The sequence below is a fragment of the Sapajus apella genome, unplaced genomic scaffold, assembly GCF_009761245.1.
Source record: "Sapajus apella isolate SASKATOON/1434 unplaced genomic scaffold, GSC_monkey_1.0 scaffold36, whole genome shotgun sequence".
Taxonomy (NCBI): Eukaryota; Metazoa; Chordata; class Mammalia; order Primates; family Cebidae; genus Sapajus; species Sapajus apella.
In genome coordinates this window covers 987,651-1,008,593 of record NW_022436976.1, presented here as the reverse complement: position 1 = coordinate 1,008,593, position 20,943 = coordinate 987,651, and the positions used below count along the sequence as shown (strand labels likewise).

The 20,943-nt window shown below is 39.0% G+C and overlaps 2 protein-coding genes across 5 annotated transcripts in view; both read right to left on the bottom strand.

Moving 5' to 3' along the window:
• Positions 1 to 1,034, bottom strand: part of ZNHIT6 (zinc finger HIT-type containing 6) — a 57,704-nt gene extending 56,670 nt beyond the window's left edge. For all 4 annotated transcript variants that reach the window (XM_032296381.1, XM_032296383.1, XM_032296382.1 and 1 more), the window contains exon 1: positions 220 to 1,034. In XM_032296381.1, the coding sequence (XP_032152272.1) occupies positions 220 to 860 (641 nt within the window). In that variant the 5' untranslated portion in view covers positions 861 to 1,034. The remainder of the gene's footprint in view (positions 1 to 219) is intronic.
• Positions 1,035 to 16,415: 15,381 nt separating this feature from the next.
• The window catches only part of COL24A1 (collagen type XXIV alpha 1 chain), a 379,894-nt gene continuing 375,366 nt past the window's right edge, over positions 16,416 to 20,943 (bottom strand). Inside the window, exon 61 of the transcript XR_004274543.1 lies at positions 16,416 to 16,425. The gene's annotated coding sequence lies outside the window, so the exon portion shown is untranslated. The remainder of the gene's footprint in view (positions 16,426 to 20,943) is intronic.

Genomic DNA, 20,943 nt, shown 5'->3' with positions numbered 1-20,943 from the left:
ACTACCAATTTCATATATTTTCACTGAATTTGTTGTGTTACATCTACAACACCCTCCATTTCCCAACCCACCCCCAGGAACCCAGACTGACTCCAGAAACCCACATTTGTGCTTATTTTTCATTATTTCACCTTCTGCTGATAGGGTGGTGTTTCCTTTCACTCTAGACATGAGGACGCAACAGCTTTATATCCCCAAATGGAATTCCCCCTGCCCTACCTTGACATGGCCAGTTTCCGCTTGCAGCCCACCAGGTGATTTATTGGACGCTCTTCTTTCACCTTTGTGTCATCCACGGCTTCTTTCTTCTCTTCTTTTACACACTCTCCATCCATCACCTCCTCTTTTATGCACTGACCAACAAACTTCTCCCGTTTTATCTGCAAGTTATCCTTCTCTTCCTTCACTTCTGGCCAGTCCATTACCTCTTCCTTCACCTTCTCTTCCTTTACCTCTGGGTCATCCACTTTCTCTTCTTTTACCACTAAACTACTATTCGTCTCCTGCTTCACCTCCAATACGCCTGCGTTCTCATCCTTCACCTCAGGCCTATCCTCCACCTCCTGTTTTACCCACTGGCCAGCCAACCTGCCTGCGGTATCTGGCCAGTCCATAATTTCCTCCTTCACTACCGTTAGGTCCATTGGTATTTCCACTGGCCTTTGTCCACTTCCTTCCTCTCCATCCCTTATCTTCTTCATCCCTGTCAGTCCTTTCCCCTCCTCCCCGCCGCCGGCCTCCTCCGCCCCTGCTAAGTCCCTGACTCCCTCCCTCCCAGACTCTGGACTTAGCCGCACCCCCTCAGCTACACTTTGGAGACCTCCCCCAGACTTCCCTTCATTTTCAGCAGCAAACTCCATCAACTCACGATCCTTGGCCTCTACTGCCACTCTGTCCTTCAGCGTGGCTGCTGCACACCAACAGGAGGAATTACCGGCCGGAATACCTACAGCGGCCCACGTGCGGAGACAAGCAGCCAAACGCCCGGAATAGCCTGCTTGACGCGACAACTCGAATCGCCGTAAAGCAACGCTTTTGCGCCTCGCCACTTCACGACTTGTAGAGCTCTTTACGGCTCTGCGGCGGACCTGCCAGATTGTTCGGAGGAACTTGAGTAAACTGCGCGGCTTGCCCACTGGGATTCCCGCCTCCCGCCTGGGTTCCGCCCCACCGTTCCTCTAGGGAAACCTCCTGGGCCACACCCTAGGCCACGTTTCACGCCCTACTGGGTGTGAAGAGTAGAGGAGCCCAGCGGAGGGAGAGAAGTAAAACCCGTAGACTCTCGAAATGGGAAAGCCCACTCTAATCTGTTAAAGATTAAATCCAATCTTGAATGAAAGTGGAGGACACACCTGACGCTAAGTCTTTCCAAGCTGTAGTTTCTTAAGGCTGTAACTTAAGGACCATGGTATTAGTAATACAAATCTCCTAGTATCATTGCGAAGATTATGAGATTATACATGGGAATCAACTAGCAGCGACGGACACAAACTCAATATATACAGTAACTGGGAATCCTGATGGGTTTCAAGTAGGAAAGTGGGCATGAACTTTTTTTCCCATTCTTTCTGTGTAACAGCCTACGTCAGGCTGTTCCCCATTCCCAGCATTCTGCCAGATTCTCTCAGAGAACATGATAGGTATTATCAGTTATTTGATTGTAGATGTCGTTGTGAATTTAATTTGCGTTTCTTTAATGACTAATGATGTTGAACATTTTATCATGTGCCAACTGGCCATTTATATATTTTCTTTAATGAAATGTTTATTCAAATTATTTTTTGCACACTTTTAATTGACGTCTTTTATTATCAAATTGTAGTCGTTTTTCATATATTATGGATATAGGTTTGTGGTAGACAAGCACCGATATGTTCAATGATCACCCTTTCCCACCTCGCCCCCATGTTCAAGTGTTCAGACCAAGGTGTAGACTGCCACATCATCGCAGGATTAGTGTGAGTTACTGATAGCATACAACGGAAGTGTTACCTCTAAGATTAGGTTTGAAAAAAGGCTGTGATTTCTCCCTTAGGCTCTTGTTCTTTTATTCTCCTTCCTAGATCATTCACTCTGGGGGAAGCAAGCTGCCAGGTTGTGAGTACCAAGAGGCCCATGTGGCAGGGGGCCGAAGTTACTGGCTCTTACAGGCTGAATTTGTGTCCCCTCAAATTCGTGTGTTAACTCCATAATACCCAATACCTCAGACTGTGACTATATTTGGAGATAGGACCATTAAAGGTGATTTCATTAAAATGAGACCATTAGGGTGGGCCCTAATCTAATCTGACTGATATCTTTATAAGAAGAGGAAATTTAGACACAGAAAGAGACACCACGGAGGTCTGCAGAGAGAAAAGACTATATGATGATACAGTGAGGTGGCCGACTGCATGTCAGCGAGAGAGGCCCCAGAGAAAAACAAGACTGGTGACAACTTGTCTTGGAGTTCTAGCATCTAGAACTGTGAGAAAATAAGTTTAAGCCACTCAGTCTGTGCTATTTCATTATAGTGGCCTTGGCAAACTAATGCACTAGCCAATAACCAGCAAGGAATTTCAGCTTGTCAACAGCATATGAGTAAGTTTGGAGGAAGATTCTCTAGTCCTAGTCCAGCTTTACATGACTGCAGCTCTGGCCAACAACTGCACCCAGATTCCAGACACTCAGAAATTGTGTGAGAGGATCAATATTTCTTGTTTTAAACTGCCAAATTTCTGGATAATTGATACAATGAATACATAATACCAATTCCTTGTATGGTTTGGAAATATTTTCTCCCAGTCTGTGGCTTTTCCTTTTCTTAGTTGTGTCTTTAGAAGAGCAAAAGTTTTACACTTCAATTAAATCCAGTTTATCTATTTTTATTTTTTGAGGCAGAATCTCACCCTTGTCACCCAGGCTGGAATGCAATGGTGCAATCTCTGCTCACTGCAACCTCTACCCCACCAGTTCAAGTGATTCTCCTTCCTCAGCCTCCCAAGTAGCTGGGTCTACAGGCACGCGCCACCAAACCTGGCTAATTTTTTTGTATTTTTGGTAGAGACGAGGTTTCACCGTGTTGGTCAGGCTGGTCTCAGACTCCTGACATCAGGTGATCCACTCACCGTGGCCTCTCAAAGTGCTGGGATTACAGGTGTAAGCCACTGCGACCGGCCTCTCAGTTTTTAAATGAATGGTGCTTTTTGTGTCACACTAATAACTTTTTGCCTAGCCCAGGGTTGCAAAGGTTTTCGCCTATATTTTCTAGAAGTTTTATAGTTTTAGCTTTTACATTTAGGTCTATGATCCATTTTGAGTTGGTTTTTGTAACTAGAGTCATCCTTCTGTATCTGCAGGGGATTGGTTACAGGACCACCACAGATCCAATTAATGCTCAAGTCCTACATCTGCCATCTGCATCCACAGTTCCACATCTGTGGTTCCACCAACTGTGGATCAAATGTGGTAGAACTAAGCATATGGATGGACAAGGTAATGGTTTAAGTTTCTACACGTGGATATCTTATTGTCCAATCACCGTTTGTTGAAGACAATTCTTTTTCCTTGAATTGTCTTGGTATTTAAAAAAAATCAATTGACAAAAAAGATAAGGATTTATTTCTAGACCTTATATTCTGTGTCATTGATCTATATGTGTATCTTTACACCAACACCACACTCTTATTATAACTTTATAGTAAATCCAACTTTCTCCTCCTCCTCCTCCACTTCTACCTCTTCTTCTCTTCTTCCTCCTCCTCCTCTTCCTCCTCTTTTCCTTCTTCTCCTTCTTCTATTTCTTCTTCTTCTTCCTTTCTTCTCCTCCTTCTTTTCTTCTTTCTTCCTCCTCCTCCCTGTCCCCCTTCCTCCTCCCCCTCCCCGCATCCTCTTCCCCCTCCCCACATCCTCCTCCTTCTTCTTCTTTTTGTTCAGGCCAGAGTGCAGTGGTATGATCTTGGCTCACTGCAACCTCTGCCTCCCAGGTTCAAGCGATTCTCCTGCCTCAGCCTCCCGAGTAGCTGGGATGACAGGCATGTGCCACTGTACCTGGCTAGCAACTTTCTCTTCTTTTGAAAATTGTGTTGGCTATTCTTGGTTGTTGGCATCTCTGTATAAACTTAGTGTCAGCTTGTAAATTTCTACAAAAGAACTTGTTGGGATTTTGATAGGGATCGTGTGGAATATACAGGTAAGTGTGGGGAGGATTGTCATCTTAACAACATTGTGTCTTATGCATGAAAATTAAATATCATCGATTTAGATTGTCTTTAACTTAACAATGCTTTGTAGTTTTCAGTGTACAAGGTTTTTTTTGTTTTGTTTTGTTTTTTTGAGACTGAGTCTTCTGTCATACAGGCTGGAGTGCAATGGCCTGGTCTTGGCTCACTGCAAACTCTCCCTCCCAGGATCTAGGGATTCTCCTGCCTTAGCCTCCCGAGTAGCTGGGATTACAGGTGCCCACCATCACACCCGACTAGTTTTTGTACTTTTAGTAGATATGGGGTTTCACCATGTTGGCCAGGCTGGTCTTGAACTTCTGATCTTGTGATCCTCCCGTCTTGTCCTCCCAAAGTGCCGGGATTACAGGTGTAAGCCACTGCGCCTGGCCTTAGTGTACAAGTTTTTACATATCTTGTGCTAAATTCATTCCTAAACATTTTATTCTTGATGTGAGACAGGGTCTCCCTCTGCCACCTAGGGTGGAGTGTCATGGCACGATCATGGCTCACTGCAGCCTTGACCTTCTAGGTTCAAGCTATTCTCCCACCTCAACCTCCCCAGTAGCTAGGACCACAGGTGCATGCCACCATGCCTAGCTAAATTTTTTTTGGTACTTTTTGTAGAGATGGGGTTTCACCATGTTGCCCAGGGTGGTTTCAAACTCCTGGGCTCAAGGGATCTGCCCACTTCAGCTTCCTAAAGTGCTGGGATTACAGGCATGAGCCACGGCACCGACATTGACGTGATTTTGAATGAAATTATTTAATTTTGGATTTTCCATTGCTAGGATGCAGAAGTACAATTTTTGTATTTTGATTTCATATCCTGCAACTATAATAAACTCACATGTTTTATACTATCTCTACATAATTGGATTCAATTAACTTATATTTTGTTTTGGAGTTTTCATCTATGTCTATGAAGGATATTTATTTATCTGTAGTTCTTTTTTCTTGTAAAGTTGTTAGGTATTGTTATCAGAGTTTGCTGCATATATTTTATCTTTTATGTTTTCCATCTCTTTTTTTTTTTCTTTTGGAGTCTCACTCCATCACCCAGGCTGGAGAGCAGTGGCACAATCTCAGCTCACTGCAACCTTTGCCCCCGGGTTCAAGCCATTCTCCTGCTTCAGCTTCCTGAGTAGCTGGGACTATGGGCATGCCACCACGCCTGGCTAATTTTTTGTATTTTTAGTAGAGATGGGGTTTCACTATATTGGTCAGGCTGGTCTTGAACTCCAGACCTCGTGGTCTGCCCACCTCAGCCTTCCAAAGTGCTAGGATTACAGGTATGAGCCATCGTACCCGGCCTACATTTTCCATCTCTTTATTGCTTCCAGATAACTTTCTGGGAGAGTTCTCCAAGTAATTTTAATTTCTACCTTACTATTTTGGTATGTGATGGTATGCAATCTGTTAGTCAACCTATATCTACTAAGTTCATTTCAGTTACTATGTTTTTCATAACCATTATCTCTAGCTTATTATTGCTTCATATTTCTAATATTCCTCTTTATCTCTCTGAAGCTATTCCTCTAACTCATTTTATCTTATTTATTTTTTTGAGATGGAGGCTCACTCTGGTCGCCCAGGATGGAGAGCAATGGTGTGATCTTGGCTCACTGCAACCTCTGCCTCCCAGGTTCAAGCAATTCTCCTGTCTCAGCCTCCCACAGCTGGGATTACAGGCACCCACCACCACGCCCAGCTAATTTTTGTATTTTTAGTAGAGACAGAGTTTCACCATGTTAGCCATGGTAGTCTCAAACTCCTGATCTCAGGTGATCCACCTGCTTTGACCTCCTAGCATGCTGGGATTGCAGGTGTGAGCTACCATTCCCGACCTTTAACTGATTTAAAATTCTTTAGTTTTTTGTCTGTTAATTCTGTCCGTCCAGTATAAATTAGCCAGTTAAAACAAATTCTTTTAGAATTACACTCCTCAGATGTTATATTTTCTCTGGTGATCTCCTATTCCTTTGCGAGTATTAGCAAGCATAGTTGTAATTCATATTTTGAAGGGAGGATCGGAAGCTGAGGCAGGAGAATTGCTTGAACCCAGGAGGCGGAGGTTGCGGTGAGCCGAGATCGCGCCATTGCACTCCAGCCTGGGTAACAAGAGCGAAACTCTGTTTCCAAAAAAAAAAAAAAAAAAAAAGCATAGGACTTGGATTGTAATTCTTCTGGTCATTATTTTGAGTGGGAAGCCCAGAAGAAAGGATATTTGGGATACCCCTCGAATAATTTCACATATTCCTTACCATACAGTATTGCTAAATAAAAAGTTCAATCTAGTACTTCCAGTTTTTGAAAAGATAGCAAACCAACAAAGCTATTGTCTCCTGGAGTCTCCAAATCCATTCCTGAAGATGTCACATGTGTGACAGGGGGGTGATAAATCATGAGCCTAACTGGGAAACTCTGAAAACGCTTAGGAGGTGAAAGGGAGTTGGGTCCATTGTGGTGGGAAAGGAAAGCCTGAAGGGACAAAGAGGGACACTAATGGAGGTAGGGGGTGGAATGAAAGGATAGAATCTCTGTTTGTTCCCTTTTCTACCGTACATTAGCTTAGGTGGATCATGGCCTACCTTGACTCCAGATGGTTATAAAAACACAAAGCCAGCCCAGCAAGTGTCCAAGGAGGCAGAAGAACATCAGGAAAGCTGGTAACTGTGCATACAGGCTGGTTTAGAACAGTTCTCTTCTTCCCTCCACCCAAAGTCTAGATGATTACCACAGAAGACAGCAGCTCTTGGAAATGGGATGGCAATGCGGGAGTACTGGAAGTTAACCTGAGAGGCGTATACTCTTCATAGGAGGGCCAACCGGGGCTAGTAGAGCTCAGAATGTAACACAAGCAGCTTTCTACCATGAGGCTTATCCACTCTTCTGGGCTTCCCATGACACTACTCAAATTTTTCAGGATGCCTAAATGTTTTGTTATATTCACAACTTTAAGGCAATGCAGAAACTGCAGATGCTTGTCCACAGACTGTTGCATCAGCATCACCTGGTGTACTTAATCAGAAACAGATCTCTGGGTCTCTTCCTAGAGGTATTTAACAAAATGGAGAGTTGCTGGGAAATTTATATTTTTAACAAGTGTCTCTGGGTGGTACTTTTGATGTATAGCCCACTTAAGGAACCATTAGGTGACGGCATTAAAACTGCACTTTGCAATATGGTAGCCATTAGTCACACTGAGCACTTGAAATGTGGTTATCTAAATTGAGATATGCTGTAAACGTAAAATATACACTGGATTTCAAAGACTTTGTATATTTAAAAAAAGAATGTAAACCATCTCAATAACACTTTTATACTGATTACATGTTGAAGTGATATTATCTTGGATATATTATGTATATTATTAACATTAATTTCACTTGTTTCATTTCATTTGTTTTCTCATTTCCAACTATCAAACAAAAAACTTGCTAATGTCTACTAATTTAAAGTTTTCTACAAAGTTATTTTTTCATTGTCTGAAGACTTGAAAGAAAACTACATAGTATTTTTTGGAATATATTGAATTCTGTGGGAAACATTTGGGAACAAAAATTATTTTAACTGTGATTGTTTTATATAGTGTCTTAGAATTTGTATTATTGGTAAAAAGAGAATCTCTTTTATATACTGAAAATGTTCAAGTGAAAAAATTAAATGTAATAGCAATAAAGTTTAAATAAAGTTTTTGTTTACTAGTAGTTGAGGAAGATCCTTATCCCTTCATGAAGAATGTCCTTTTCACGAAACTGGGTTTCAACTGTTTCCTTCAAGAACTAAAAAGTTTGCCAGGCACTGTGGCTCATGCCTGTAATCCCAGCACTTTGGGGAGCAGAGGTGGGTGGATCACCTGAGTTCAGGAGTTCGAGAACAGCCTGGCCAATGTAGTGAAAACTACACCAAAAATACAAAAATACTAATACAAAAATTAGCTGGGTGGTGGTAAGCGTCTCCCAGCTACTCAAGAGGCTGAGGCAGGTGAATCACTTGAACCCGGGAGGCAGAGGTTGCAGTGAGCCGAGATCACACCACTGCTGGGTGACAGAGCAAGAGTCTGTCTCAAAAAAAAAAAAAGAAGAAAAAAGTTTTCTTGCAATTCAACTTTAAATTTGTTCTGAACTAGATACCTAATAAAATGCAACTCTTTTTAATGGATTGTTACTGAGGTTATTTTTTGTACTCGTGTGCAGTTCTAAAATTCTACTGCTAGGCACAGCCAAGATGACAGCTCAGATTCCCCATCAGTTGCTCATCTCTAAAGAGGTATCGTTTGTCTAACTTGGCTTTACATAATGCCAGGACTCTGAATCAAAAGCACATACATTGCACAATTGTGTACCCAGGCTTAGGTGACAACTTCATCATACCTATCATAGCCAATTAATATATAGGTAATGAGGAAAACATTACACCTAACAGGACATACATTGAAGGCTTAGCTCACACTTATTTTCGAAACTATGAAACCTGCCAGTCTTGTGTGAGAGAGCCGAACTCTTACATTTTGGTCAGGACATGAGCTCTGCCAAAGTGCATCCTGCCAAACACCATGTTCCTACTGCTCAGGTTGTTTCTGTGCCACCAGAAGCAACACTCCTCTTTATTACAAAATAATTAAACAAGCATGCAAAAAAACCCCTTTTTCCTTCCCATGAAAAGAACTACATTTGTGTTTCATTCATGGTGAAAAACGGGAAGATCTAGGTTTTCAAAGCCTGAAGCTCAATTTATGCTCTTCTATATGAAAAAGAACTAAAAATTATTGTTTTTTTCCAAATTTTACAAACATAGTGATGTTTCCTTCTCATAACTGAAAAATATATACATGTTTAAAAACTATAACCTCATATTGTTCGATTAATAACATATATGGATGTACTATATATGACAACAATTGCATAAGGATGAAGGGATTAAGTAGAAGCATACTATTCCAAGTATACAAGGTTCAAGCATACCTTTTTTTCGAAGTAATTCAGTATGAGCTCTAAATAGATTGTACTAAATTAGAATTATTGTAACCCCTACAGTGACCACTAAAAAATGGAATAAACAGCAGGAATTATTCTCCCATCTTATAGATAAGGAAATTTCTGCTTCTGTTTATGATGGAACTACTCGTACTACACTAAACCTGCTGCTAAGAACAACTATAAAATCTGAATAAATATAAAAAATAAATGTTTGACAGCATCAATGATCACCCAAAGCCACCAGGGCTAGAGGATTAGTAATGAAGAAGGAGTACAGAGGATTAGTAATGAATAAGGAAGTACACTGAGGTAAACTCGACCTTCTCCAGCACTTTTTCACTGGGAGAAATTGCTGGACAGAAAAACCGTATCAGAGAGCTTTTGGAAGTTTTCAAGACTGGTGAGATGGGGAAGTGGAGAAAAGGTGAAAATGAAACTTGGAGTTCAGGGGCAACAAGGGATAACAAGGTCTTTGTAACCATCCAGGGCATTCAGGTGAGAGACCTGAAGGGCTACCACATAAAACCAGAAATAGAGCAGCTCTCTGAAGGCCTAAAGTCCAGTCTTGAACTATCTAAATCACTGATTGGATCCAACTGCCTGCCAAAAGTAAATTAAATCCTCTAAGGAAGGATTTATTGTCACTCAGAGCTTCTGTAAATTTTTTGTACATATAACATCTTACACTTAACAAAAAATTATTAAATATGTCAGAAGACAAAAATCAAGTGACTGGAAACTAAAAGGAAAAAATAGACAATATAAGTAGACCTTTAGGACATGCAGATGTTGGAATAATCAAATGTGGACCTTAAGTAAATTGTGAACATTCTGCTCAATAAATGATAAACAGGAGGGAAGATTTCCATAAAAGATGACATGAAAACATTAGAATTGAAAAATTACAATTTCTGGCTGGGTGTGGTGGCTCATATCTGTAATCCCAGCACTTTGGCAGGGTGAGGCAGGTAGATCACCTGAGGTCAGGAGTTCAAGATCAGTCTGGCCAACATGGCAAAGCCTCATCTCTACTCAGAAATACAAAAATTAGTTGGGCATGGTGGCATGTGCCTGTAATCCCAGCTACTCAGGAGGCTGAGGTGGAGAATCACTTGAACTTGGGAAGCAGAGGTCAAAGTGAGCCAAGATTGTGCCACTGCACTCCAGTCTGGCTGACAGAGCCAGGCTCTGTCTCAAAAAAAAAAGAAAGAAAAAGAAATATTACCATTTCTAATATTAAGAACTCAAAGGTGAGTTTAACAGCACATTAGACATAGCAAAAATAGGGTCAATGAACTGAAAGATAAGTCAGTAAAAATAAAAGAGATAAACTAAAGCATAAAGAGAAAAAAGATGAAAAGGATACAGAAGGGCATAAGAGATATATGTGACAAAGTAAATATATTTCAAATATGTGTATGTAAAGTCCTAGAAGCAAATAATAATTGAATCAATAGTAGTAATATCTGAAGAAACTCTCAGCAAAAATTGTTCAAAGTTTACATGAGAAGATCAAGTCACAGATTAAAAAAGCACTTTGAATCCCAAGCAAATAATTACACAGAAATCCACCCTAAGTATATCATAGTAAGACTATTCAAAACCAGGGACAAAAAAAAAAAAAAAAATCCTAAAAGCAAAGAAAAAGACACAATCTCTTCAAATAAAAAAAAATAAATAGGGGGATCCAAGATGGCTGTTTAGGAACAGCTCAGGATTACAGCTCCCAGTGAAAGCGCAGAGGCTGCTGCAGGTGATCCCCAGGCAAGCAGGGCCTAGAGTGGACCTCAGCAGACCTACAGCAGAGGAGCCAGACTGTCAGAAGGAAAACCAAGAAACAGAAATAACCTCATCATCACCAAACAGAACGTCCACTCAGAGAGCCAATCTGAAAGCCAGCAACTACAAAGACGACAGGTGGATAAATCCATAAAGATGGGAAGAAAACAGCGTAAAAAGGATGAAAACACCCGAAACGAGAACACCTCTCCTCCTACAAGGGATCACAACACCTCACCAGCAAGGGAACAAGGTTGGATGGAGAATGAGTGTGATGAAATGACAGAATCAGACTTCAGAAGGTGGGTAGTAAGAAACTTCTGTGAACTAAAAGAACATGTTCTAACCCAATACAAAGAAACTAAGAACCTTGAAAAAAGATTTGACGAGATGCTAACGAGTATGGACAAAATAGAAAGGAATATAAGTGAATTGATGGAGCTGAAAAACGCAACACGAGAACTTCGCGGAGCATGCACAAGTATAAACAGCCGAATTGACCAAGCAGAAGAAAGGATATCAGAGGTCGAAGATCAACTCAATGAAATAAAATGGGGAAGGCAAGAATGGAGAAAAAAGGGTAAAAAGGAATGAACAAAGTCTCCAAGAAATGTGGGACTATGTGAAAAGACCTAATCTACGTTTGATAGGCGTACCTGAATGCAACGAAGAGAATGCATCCAAGCTGGAAAATACTGTTCAGGATATTATATAATATTATATAATCCAGGGAAACTTCCCCAATCTAGCAAGGCAGGCAAATATTCAAGTCCAGGAAATACAGAGAACACCACAAAGATATTTGTCAAGAAGAGCAACCCCAAGGCACATAATCGTAAGATTCACCAGGGTTGAAATGAAGGAGAAAATACTAAGTGCAGCTAGAGAAAGGGAAGGGAAGCCCACAAAGGGAAGCCCATCAGACTCATAGCAGATCTCTCAGCAGAAACCCTACAAGCCAGAAGAGAGTGGGAGCCAATATTCAACATCCTTAAGGAAAAGAACTTTCAACCCAGAATCTCCTATACAGCAAAACTAAGCTTCATAAGTGAAGGAAAAATAAAATCCTTTGTGAACATGCAAGTAGTCAGAGATTTCGTCACCACCAGGCCAGCTTTACAAGAGCTCCTGAAAGAGGTTCTACGCATATAAAGGAACAACCAGTACCAGCCACTCGAAAAACATGCCAAATGGTAAAGAGAATCAACACAATAAAGAATCTGCATCAACTAATGGAAAAAACAACCAGCTAACACCAAAATGGCAGTATCAAATTCACACATAACAATATTAACCCTAAATGTAAATGGACTAAATGCTCCAATCAAAAGACACAGACTGGCAAATTGGATAAAAAGCCAAAACCCATCGGTGTGCTGTATCCAGGAAACCCACCTCACGTGCAAGGATACACAAAGGCTCAAAATAAAGGGATGGAGGAAGATTTACCAAGCAAATGGAGAGCAAAAAAAAGCAGGAGTTGCAATTCTCATCTCTGATAAATTAGACTTTAAAGCAACAAAGATCAAAAGGGACAAAGAAGGACATTACATAATGGTAAAAGGATCAATGCAACAAGAAGAGCTAATGATCCTAAATATATACGCACCCAATACAGGAGCAGCCTGATACATAAGGCAAGTTCTTAATGACTTACAAAGAGACTTAGGCTCCCACAAATTATAGTGGGAGACTTTAACACCCCATTGTCAATATCAGACAGATCAACCAGACAGAAAATTAACAAGGATATCCAGGACTTGAACTCAGACCTAGACCAAGCAAACATAATAGAGATTTACAGAGCTCTCCACCCCAAATCCACAGAATATACATTCTTCTCAGCACCACATCACACCTACTCTAAAATTGACCACATAATTGGGAGTAAATCACTCCTCAGCAAATGCAAAAGAACAGAAATCATAACAAACATTCTCTCAGACCACAGTGCAATCAAGTTAGAACTCAGAATTCAAAAACTAACCCAGAACCACACAGCTTCATGGAAACTGAACAACTTGCTCTTGAATGTTGACTGGATAAATAATGAAATGAAGACAGAAATAAAGATGTTCTTCAAAACCAACGAGAATGAAGACACAACATACCAGAATCTCTGGGACACATTTAAAGCAGTCTCTAGAGGAAAATATATAGCAATAAGTGCCCACATGAGAAGCAAGGAGAGATCAAAAATTGACACCCTATTGTCAAAACTGAAAGAGCTAGAGGAGCAAGATCAAAAAAACTCAAAGCCAAGCAGAAGACAAGAAACAGCTAAGATCAGAGCAGAACTGAAGGAGATAGAGACACAAAAAACCCTTCAAAAAATCAATAAATCCAGGAGCTGGTTTTCTGAAAAGATCAACAAAATAGACAGACCACTAGCCAGATTAATAAAAAAGAAAAGAGAGAATAACCAAATTGATGCAATAAAAAACGATCAAGGGGATATCACCACAGATTCCACGGAAATTCAAACCATCATCAGAGATTATTACAAACAACTCTATGCACATAAACTAGTAAACCTGGAAGAAATGGATAAATTCCTGGACACTTGCCTCCTCCCAAGCCTAAACCAGGAAGAAGTCGAAACCCTGAACAGACCCATAACAAGGTCTGAAGTTGAGGCAGCAATTAAGAGCTTACCACCCAAAAAAAAGCCCAGGTCCAGACGGGTTCACAGCCGAATTCTACCAGACATACAAAGAGGAGCTGGTACCATTCCTTCTGAAACTATTCCAAACAATACAAAAAGAGGGAATTCTTCCCAAATCATTTTATGAGACCAACATCATCCTTATTCCAAAACCCGGCAGAGTCAACAAGAAAAGAAAACTTCAGGCCAATATCCATGATGAACATAGATGCAAAAATCTTCAATAAAATACTGACAAGCCGATTGCAACAGCGCATCAAAAAGCTTATCCACCATGATCAAGTAGGCTTCATCCCGGGGATGCAAGGCTGGTTCAACATACGCAAGTCTATAAACGTAATTCACCACATAAACAGAACCAAAGACAAAAGCCACACGATCATCTCAATTGATGCAGAGAAGGCCCTTGACAAAATTCAACAGCCGTTTATGCTAAAAACCCTCAATAAGCTAGGTATTGACGGAACGTATCTCAAAATAATAAAAGCTATTTATGACAAACCAACAGCCAATATCATCCTGAATGGGCAAAAACTGGAAGCATTCCCCTTGAAATCTGGCACTAGACAAGGATGCCCTCTCTCACCACTCCTGTTCAATATAGTACTAGAAGTTCTAGCCAGAGCAATCAGGCAAGAAAAAGAAATAAAGGGTATTCAAATAGGAAAGGAGGAAGTCATATTGTCTCTATTTGCAGACGACATGATTGTATATCTAGAAGACGCCATCATCTCAGCCCAAAATCTCCTGAACTGATAAGCAACTTCAGCAAATCTCAGGATACAAAATCAATGTGCAAAAATCACATGCATTCCTATACACCAATAACAGACTTAAAGAGAGCCAAATCGAGAACGAACTTCCATTCACAATTGCCACAAAGAGAATAAAATACCTAGGAATACAACTAACAAGGAACGTAAAGTACCTCTTCAAGGAGAACTACACACCACTGCTCAATGAAATAAGAGAGGATACAAACAGATGGAGAAACATTCCATGTTCATGGTTAGGAAGAATCAATATTGTGAAAATGACCATACTGCCCAAAGTAATTTACAGATTCAATGCTATCCCCATCAAGCTACCAATGACCTTCTTCACAGAACTGGAAAAAAACACCTTAAACTTCATATGGAACCAAAAGAGAGCCCGCATAGCCAAGTCAATTCTAAGCAAAAAGAACAAAGCAGGAGGCATCACATTACTGGACTTCAAACTACACTACAAGTCTACAGTAATCAAAACAGCATGGTACTGGTACCAAAACAGAGATATACACCAATGAAACAGAACAGAGGTCTTGGAGGCAACACAACATATCTACAACAATCCAATCCTTGACAAACCTGACAAAAACAAGCAATGGGGAAAGGATTCCCTGTTTAATAAATGGTGTTGGGAAAACTGGCTAGCCACGTGCAGAAAGCAGAAACTGGACCCCTTCCTGACACGTTACACAAAATTAACTCCAGATGGATTAAAAACTTAAACATAAGACCTGACACCATAAAAACCCTAGAAGAAAATCTAGGCAAAACCATTCAGGACATAGGTGTAGGCAAGGACTTCATGACCAAAACACCAAAAGCATTGACAACAAAAGTCAAAATAGACAAATTGGACCTAATCAAACTCCACAGCTTCTGCATGGCAAAAGAAACAGTCATTAGAGTGAATCGGCAACCAACAGAATGGGAAAAATTTTTGCAGTTTACGCATCTGACAAAGGGCTGATATCCAGAATTTACAAAGAACTAAAACAGATTTACAAGAAAAAAACAAACAAGCCCATTAAAAAGTGGGCAAAGGATATGAACAGATACTTTACAAAAGAAGAGTATACATGAGGCCAACAAACATATGAAAAAATGCTCATCATCACTGGTCATCAGAGAAATGCAAATCAAAACAACATTGAGATACCATCTCATGCCAGTTAGAATGGAGATCATTAAAAAATCTGGAGACAACAGATGCTGGAGAGGATGTGGAGAAATAGGAACACTTTTACACTGTTGGTGGGAGTGTAAATTGGTTCAACCATTGTGGAAGACAGTGTGGTGATTCCTCAAGGACCTAGAAATAGAAATTCCATTTGACCCAGCAATCCCATTACTGGGTATATATCCAAAGGATTACAAATCATTCTACTATAAGGACACGTGCACACGAATGTTCATTGCAGCACTGTTTACAATAGCAAAGACCTGGAAACAACCCAAATGCCCATCGATGATAGACTGGACAGGGAAAACGTGGCACATATACACCATGGAATATTATGCAGCCATCAAAAACGATGAGTTTGTGTCCTTTGTAGGGACATGGATGAACCTAGAAACCATCATTCTCAGCAAACTGACAGAAGAGCATAAGATCAAACACCACATGTTCTCACTCATAGGCGGGTGTTGAACAATGAGAACACATGGACACACAGGGAGGGGAGCACTACACACTGGGGTCAGTTGGGGGGAAACAGGGGAGGGACGGTGGGGGGTGGGGAGTTGGGGAGAGATAGCAAGGGGAGAGATGCCAGGTGTAGGTGATGAGGAGAAAGGCAGCAAATCACACTGCCACATGTGTACCTATGCAACAATCTTGCATGTTCTTCACATGTACCCCAAAACCTAAAATGCAATAAAATAAATAAATGGGAAAATAAATAAATAAATAAAACTGGCCAGGAGCAGTTGCTCATGCCTGTAATCCCAGCACTTTGCAAGGCTGAGGTAGGTGGATCACTGAGGTCTAGAGTTCAAGACCAGTATGGCCAACATGGTAAAACCCATCTCTACTAAAAATATAAAAATTAGCCAGGCGTGGTGGTGGACACCTGTAATCCCAGCTACTTGGGAGGCTGAGGCAGAAGAATTGCTTGAATCCAGGAGGTAGAGGTTGCAGTGAGCTGAGATCGTGTCATTGCTCTCCAGTCTGGATGACAGAATGAGACTGTCTCAAAAAGAAAAATAAAATAAATAAATAAAACTTTAAGCTGATATTTAAACAGAAAATGATGGAAGCTAGAAGACAATAGAATAACATCTTTAAAAGAAAATAAATGACAATCTGCAATTCTATACCCAGTAAAAATTCCCCATAGACAAGGGAAATAATTTTCAGACAAAAAATGATGACCCTTTTTTACCAGTAGATTCACATTAAAAGAAATACTTAAGGAGGTTCTCTACCAGAAGGCAAATTATCCCAGCTGAAATCATGGTAATGAAGAAAAGAAAAGCATAGATTTTTGGAGTAGGACCTCAAAAGCACAGGTAACAAAGCAAAAGTACACAGATAGGATTACATCAAGCCTAAAACTTTCATGCAGTAAAGAAAACAATCAACAAAAAGTGAGGAGACAACTTACAGAATGGGAGAAAATATTTGAAAATTATTCATCCAAGGAGGGACTAATAACCAGATTATGTAGGGGATTCAAACAACTCAATGGCAGATAATAATAATAATAATACAATTAGAAAATACACAGATGGGATTACATCGAGCCTAAAGGTTTCTGTGCAGCAAAGGAAACAATCAACAAAAAGTGAAGAGACAACCCACAGAATGAGAGAAAATAATTGAAAATTATTTGACTAACAAGGGACTAATAACCAGAATATTTAAGGCACTTGAACAACTCAATAGCAAAAAAACTCAATAATCATAATAAAATTAAGCAAAATATCTGAATAGATTTTTCTCTAAAGATATACAAAAGGCCTGGAAAGTCTTTACAAAGTCAAAAGAAGAAAAAAAATTAAAGATATACAAAAGGCCAAAAGGTATATGAAAAAGTTCTCAACATCATTAATCATCAGGGAAATGCATAACAAAACTGCAATGAGACATCATCTTATCCCATTTAGAATGGTTATGAAAAAGAAGTAAATGTTGGCAAGGAGACAAAGACAAAGGGGAATGCTCATACATTGTTGGTGGGAATGTAAAGTAGGACAGCCATTATGGAAAACAATATAGAAGTTCCTCAAATAACTAAAAATAGTAGTTTCTAACACAAAGGAAAAATAAATGTTTGAGGTGATATTCTTATTACCCTAATTTGATTATTACACACTGTAAACACATATCAAAATATTATATGTATCCCCCAAATATGACACATATCGCCAAAATATGTACAACTGTTACATATTAATAAAATATTTTTTAAAACAAAAAAGAAAAGCACAAAAAAGGATAAATGGGCAGAAAAAACTAAATGAACAATCAGTTTAAAATGCTTAGGGTTTTAAATACATGTATAATAAAAATATATGAGAGTAATAGCACAAAATGTCAAGAAGAGATAAATGGAATTAAAGTGTAGTAATATTCTTGTATTTCTGAAAAGTGAAAAAGGACTATTTTTTTTTTTTTTTTTAGACAGAGTCTCACTCTGTCACCTGGACTGAAGTGCAGTGTCATAATCTCAGCTTGTATTGTCTGAAAAGTCTCACTCCATCACCTGGTCTGGAATGCGGTGGTACAATCTCGGCTCACTGCAACCTCCACCTCCTGAGTTCAAGCAATTCTCTTGCCTCAGCTCCCAAGTAGCTGGGATTACAGGCATGTACCACTACACCTGACTAATTTTTTTTTTTTGTATTTTTAGTAGAGACAGGGTTTCACCATGTTGGCCAGGCCAGTCTTGAACTCCTAACCTCAAATGATCCACCTGCCTCAGCCTCCCAAAGTACTGGGATTACAGGCATGAACCACCGCACCCAGCTGAAAAGTACTAATTTATATAGCTTCTACAAAGTCAAGGATATGAAGTTAGCCACTGTTGTCTCTAGGGTAGCCACTGAAAGAATAAAAATAACGTATGCCTCATAGCTAAAAGAGGAAACACAGAATAAAAATATTTTACTAATCAAAAGGGGGCAAGAAAGAAGGAAAAAGGAAACAAATTAGAGATGAGATAAATACAAAATAATAGTAACAGGTTTAAATGCAAATGTAACAGTAATTACATTAAATGCAAACAGACCAAATACTCTAAGTCTAAAGTTGCCAACGTGGATTAAAAATAAAAATACAACAACACGCTGCTTATAAGAAACACAATATAGAAAAGGATGCAGAAAGGTTAATTTCCAGATACATAGACTTATAAAGAGACTTAGACTCCCACACAATAGTGGGAGACTTCAACATCAATCAATATTAGACAGATCAACGAGACAGAAAATTAACAAGGATATCCAGGACTTGAACTTAGATCCGGAACAAGTAAACTTAATAAACATTTGTAGAACTCTCTACTTTAAATACACAAAATATACACTCTTATCAGCACCACATCACACCTACTTACAGGTTTAAATGAAATATTGGTTGGCTGCTTGTTTGTTATTTTCTTCCCTCATTTTTTCCTGTCTCCATTAATAAGCACAATTATTGGTATAAAAGAGGCTTTCAATACCCATTTTTAGACTGCATTTTAGCCTGGGCAATAATGCAACACTTTCATTCTCTCTCCCTCTTCCTCTTTCTTCCTCTCCTTCATTCTTTTTTTTTTATTTTTTATTTTTCTTTCTTTTTTTTTTCTAAAAAGAAAAAAAAAGAAAGGTTAAAAATGAAAGGATGGACAAAGATATGCCATGCAGACACTAACCAAAAGAAAGGTGGTATAAATATACTAACAATAGAAAAAGTAGACATAAAGGTAATAAGCAGTCCTATAGATAAAAGGGATATTTCATAATGATAATCATTCTAACAGTATGACACACCAATGGTGGGCTAAAGTCAACTTGGATTAGCTTATTAAACACAATGTGTTATTTCTTCCTTTCTCCGTGTTCAGTAATATATTTGTAGCTTGAAATCAGCCATGGTACAAGTATTTACACCATGGAAATGGGCAAATACTAACAAATTAGGGATTGTCTCTTTCTTCCCTCTTAGTAAGCTGGGTGTTAAACATTGGCCAGAACACTACAGGATATATCAACTGTGAATTTGAATGCAACTAGTTACATGTGTAAGCAAGAAAAATGAGAAACAAAAGGAGAAACAGGCAAACCCACAGTCACGGTTGGAGATTTTAACACACTTCTCTCATTTAATTGATAGGAGAAGCAGACCAGGAAAACTTCCCAATATAGACAAAAAAACCCAAAAACGCACACAAAAAAATTCTATATACCTACCTACTGTCTCTCTCTATCTATTCCAATAAGATAATAAAAGAGATTTAGTGATTTATCCAAGTACTGCAAACCAGTAAGTGGGAGAGTTGAAACTTAATTCATGGTTTCTGCTTCTAAGTCCTTTTGCTATGGTTTCATACTACAGAAAACATCCATGATATTTACTTTGTAATAACCACTGTAATTTCTATATTATTAATATATTAAAATGGGGAGAAAAGCAAACCACCTTTCTTAATTATATATATCCTCGGTTGCATTTCATTTTTAGAAAGTCTTCATATTTAATAATTAATTTTTATAATATATAAAAATCTATATTTATAAAACAAATTATGGGGATAGCATGGGCTTTAAAACAGATGAATAATTTTATTAAGGGATTTAGCACAAACTTTCTTGGTAATAATGATCGTAGAACTATTAAATCTTTAACAATGATGATGATGATGATGATGATGGCAATAAATAGCAGCCAGCCACTAATGTTTATGGTGATTACTTTGTGACAGACACTGTTTTAAGCATTTCTCCATTTTTGAATCCACTCAACAACCAAATGAGATAAGTATTTATATTATCCTTATCTTACAGCGAAGAAACTGAGTCAACGAATCTACAATGATACACCCCAAATCACACAGTGAATCAATCCTCAGAGCACACTTAACTACTATACTGTCTATGATTACGTTGATTGAAATTTGCTTAAAATTTGATATTTCAGGAACACACTTAAAACATAAAGCAAGGCATTTCTTCCTCTACATATTTCTTAAATGATCTCTAGAAAAATCATTTAAGTCCAAACTAAGTTATTATTTTTTTGGAACAGGATGTATAGCATGTAGACTGGATGATGGGATATGGTTTAATTTACACTCAAATTTTGTGCTCCTTTTAAAAAACATTTTTATCTTTTTCAAATGAAAAAACAGACATCTTTGCCAAGGCCCTATTTTTAAAATTGCATATACAAATATGTATAACATAAAATTGACTTTTAATTATTTTAAAGTGTATTATTCAGTAGCAGTAAGTACATTAACATTGTTATGCAATCATCATCACTATCTCCAAAATACTGTCATTCCAAACAGAAACTCTGTACTCATTAAAAAATGGATAGTTTGCCAGACATGGTGGCTCATGTC